Raw genomic sequence first — 3,910 nt, forward strand, 5'->3', positions numbered from 1 at the left:
TTTCCAGATGACCCCACTCATCAGACTCCCAATGGCCACCCTATTTAAGCTTTCCCCTATAGATGCCGGCTGTGCCGATGGCCAATGCTATATCCTAATCATGCTTACATTCCAAACCCCTAGGTCAGCAGCTCTTGTCACCTAGACTTAAATATAAGGTACGTCTTACTCTACGCTGCTGCACATGGAAAGAGTTCAACCCTAACCAGGCCTGACTAAAGAATGGTTTAAAATAGAGAAGGGAATGTTAGTAACCAATCGCAAGAGCATTCGCTGAAGAAAGAATACCAACATAGTACATTCTTAGATATATTTTTGAGAAGGAGTACCTTCCTAGATTATAATAAACTAATAAAATTAGAAGGAAAAAACACTATATTATGAACCCAATCAACTGAAAGGACTGCAGATCATTATTAATATGAAGTGCTGTTAGATGCCTATTATATATTTAAGATCAGAAAAAAAAAAAAAGATGCCTATTATAAAATCTCATTAATGAATCGATATATACAGCACTTCACTTAAACAAGGAAATGAGGGTATGAAAATTCTAAAGGAATCACCATACCATCAATTAATATATCAAGTGAAGACTTGAACCAGTTGAGTTCAAAAAAATTGATATCTGGAGAAAACATAAACCACCAAGAGAAGCAACGCAATATAAAATAATTTGTTCTTGGAATAAGATGAATGCATATATAGGAATTTGTTCAAGTCCTGCAACAATGGGAATGGATCGCGCCAGCGTGGCGAGGAAGGAATGGAGGGGCACATTAAATGAGAATGGCGTCATATACGTGGAGGCAAATGCCTATATATTCCTTACAAGACGAGGGTCTACGCAATATTTTTGCCGGAGGGGTTTGGACATGACCGGACGGTGTAGTGCCTCTCCTCTTCCCGAATAGCAACATAAATCTCCTCATCATACCCCACGGACCGAAAGTGCTTTAACTGAAAAATCCATTAAAAAAACCAAAAAATTATAACTTTTTAAATCACTAGTTACTGCACTGTGCGGGCTAAAGAGATCGTAAAGGGACGTGCCAAAACAAAGAACTTGATTTATCTCTCTTAACATGAGATGTTGTGGACCGAAGCTTACATGGCCTGATTCTCCGAAAGAGAGAAAAAGAGAAAGGTTTACTGTTATTCTTGAGGTACGGACTATTGCACAGGCTCACCATCACCAGAATCAATGGGAAAAAGTAGGAAAGAAGTGTTGGAGATCAGAAATAGGCAAGATCCAGTTCAAAAATAGGAGCATAAAAAGGAAAAAGGAGAGGTTAGAGAAAAGGACGTATAATTTATTTAATACAAAAAAAAAGCCCTGGTACAAGTACTTCATTAAGGTTGCCATAATCATAGATGCTGTTACTAAACAGGTTACAGTAGTAGGAGAAAAAGAAGAGAGAGAGAGAGAGAGAGAGAGAGAGAGAGAGAGTGGAGTGTGTGTTCTCCCTTTGGTGGCAAAGAAGAGCAGAGAAATGGGAGGGGAAGGAGGGAAAAGAGTAAGAAGGACTAATGCTGCGGTGGTGGCAGACTGGGAGAGAGCTCAGAGTGGAAGAGTGGGCGAGGGGTGAGTCAGAGCCGTGGGGGGCGCACGTGTGGGAAAGACCTCGCGGTCCAGAAGATCGCAGGCCGATCCGCCCGGGGACCAGTGAATTGCTTGCATCGTGCGCCGCCGTCAGCGCAGTTAAGGAAAGGAAAAGCCGGACTGGGCGTGGATTTGACCGTTGCTCCAGAAGACGTTTTAAAAGCTGACCTTATACTTCGAATCCTCCCTCCCGGAATGCGAACTTGTGGGCTATATTGAAAGGGGAAATTTGATCCCTTCTGTCAGGGAAATTTATTGGAAGATGATTTCGTGTCTTGAGGTGTCATGAGATCAGACAGAGGAGCCTGAAGATGGTGACCACAGCGTTTCTCTATGGAAAGAAGAAGAAAAAGATGGTGACTGAAGCAAAGAGGACGAGATCAAATTTTAATGGGGACTGTACTGGCTACAAGAAAATTGGTAATGAAAACAGTTCATCTTAAAAGTGCTTGCTGAGAGAAAGGAAAGAGAACTGTAATATATAGGTTTTATAAGTTCTCTTGTACTAAAACCACATCAACCATAAAGCAAAACAAAAGGCAAAAGGAAATCAAACTAATCATCAATTAAACTCACCATTCGTCGCTTGAAAGAAGTCGAGAGATCAAAAAAGAGACAGATCTCAAGTCTTTTTTTTCTTTTTATATGGAAAACATTCCCCACGGCCTCAGCAAAAGTATAAAGAGGGAGAGAGGGAGAAGATCAGAATCGCCAATAATATAACAAACTCCTATCTTACCGACCCAATTTATCATCAAATAATAACAAAAAGAAAGAACGAGAGCAAGAAATAGAGGGTACTATACTCAAGAAGAAGAAGAACCACCCAACGGAGCACCGGCTCCCTCACCTCCCACTGGACGACTCCCAACCGCAGAAGCGGCAGCAGTAGAAGAAGAAGACTCTCCTCCTCCTCCTCCTCCTCCAGAAGACTGTCCGCTCCCGGAAGCCGAGGCGGGGGGCTGGCGCTTCCGCTTCTTCTTCTCGTAGGGGATACCCCGGGCCTTGGCCTGGCTCTCGCGGACCTCACGAAGGTAGATGCGGACGGCGCGGGCGGCGAAGGGGTTCGCCTCCGGCCGCCCGCCGCTCTCCTCGTAGGCTGCTCGGAGGCGGCCGATGAGGGCGTCCAGGGAGCCCCAAGCCTGCTTTAAGGGGCAGGCGCAGGGGCCCGGGGGGTTTGGGTGGCCGAAGAAGGCGCACCCGGCGTTGTGGACCTTGGTCTTCCCGAACTGGTCCAGGTACCGCAGGAACTCGATCACGTGGGCGCCGCTGCACCGCGCCAGCGTCAGCGGCGGCTTGTGGTTCCGTAGGTACTGCAGGAACGTGTTCCAGTCCCGTCGCTTCTGGGACTCGTACCTGCTCGGCGGCGCCCGCACCGGCGCCGGAGGGGGTTGATCCGGGTCACCCCTGGGGGAGGAGGAGGAGCCCTCCCCCGCACCGGACCGGCAGGGGGCTGACTCCATGCACTTGTTGTTTCTCTTCCTCCTCGATCCTCCTCCTACTTCGGCTTTCTCTCTCTCTCTCTCTCTCTCTTCTTGGATATGGATCAGTGTTTTGCTTGGAGTTCTTCTCTTCCTCGATCTCGATCTCGATCTTGGGGGAGTGAGGGAGGGATCGGTGGGAGAAAAGAAGAAGGAAGAAGGGTGGGTTGGAGGGGAATGTAAAGGAGGAGGGCGACGGGGAAGAGAGGGACGGGAGGAGGGTAAGGGTTCACGTGGTGGCCCCCGGCGTAGGACGTGACTCGGATGGATGCTTATGGGTGTGCTGCACTGTGAAGCGGAAAAAAGTACACGCACTTGCTGCAAATATGATACGGCTGGAATTTGAGCCTTTGAGATTCGTGCTCTTGAAGAACGAACCTGGCCTGATTAGCTCGGATAAGTTGGGTAAGCATTTAGCAAATCTACATCTTCAAGTCCACGTACATCTGACCTAATAAACGTGCTGCAGAGGACCCATGCGAAATAAGTTAATTCGATTATGCTGATGTCGCAAATATCTAGGTCATTTTATTCATTAGATCCAGTTTTTGAATGACCCAAGGAACACTGGCACAAAAATTGATGAAGATGTTTATATTTTTTATATTTATCAGAAAAACATAAGCGTTTCTTCGCTTTCACTTTCATTTGATATTACATATATAGCAGGGATACTATAAAAATAACTGTAATTATTAAATATTTTTATTTGCCGACATAAAAATATGAAGACGCCGATTATCTCATATTACATGTATCTTATTTTAGCATACAACTTATGCATATATCATGATTGCATCTGTCAAATATTTTTTATTAAAAATAT

At 45.4% G+C, this 3,910-nt stretch overlaps 1 protein-coding gene across 2 annotated transcripts; it reads right to left on the reverse strand.

Moving 5' to 3' along the window:
* Nucleotides 1–491: 491 nt before the first annotated feature.
* On the reverse strand, nt 492–3,282 carry LOC105033641 (protein LIGHT-DEPENDENT SHORT HYPOCOTYLS 6). Of its 2 annotated transcripts, none has more exons than XM_010908521.4 (2): nt 2,454–3,282; nt 492–960 (listed from the first exon to the last, which is right to left on the reverse strand). In XM_010908521.4, the coding sequence occupies exons 1-2, from the start codon at nt 3,064–3,066 to the stop codon at nt 932–934; spliced, it is 642 nt and encodes a 213-aa protein (XP_010906823.2). In that variant the 5' UTR covers nt 3,067–3,282; the 3' UTR covers nt 492–931. The 2 variants fall into 2 exon arrangements, 1 of the variants encoding a protein (XP_010906823.2); XR_012134649.1 differs by having other exon boundaries at nt 494–960; nt 2,180–3,276.
* Nucleotides 3,283–3,910: the final 628 nt, after the last annotated feature.

This window comes from Elaeis guineensis, chromosome 10, assembly GCF_000442705.2.
Source record: "Elaeis guineensis isolate ETL-2024a chromosome 10, EG11, whole genome shotgun sequence".
NCBI lineage: Eukaryota > Viridiplantae > Streptophyta > Magnoliopsida > Arecales > Arecaceae > Elaeis > Elaeis guineensis.

Bases quoted from the DNA above. Each gene is read 5' to 3' on its own strand.
- LOC105033641 (XM_010908521.4), bottom strand. From the start codon at position 3,066: ATGGAGTCAGCCCCCTGCCGGTCCGGTGCGGGGGAGGGCTCCTCCTCC. The intron at 961-2,453 runs GTGAGGGAGCCG...TGGATTTTTCAG, and splicing joins TGGGAGTCGTCCAGTGGGAG to TTAAAGCACTTTCGGTCCGT.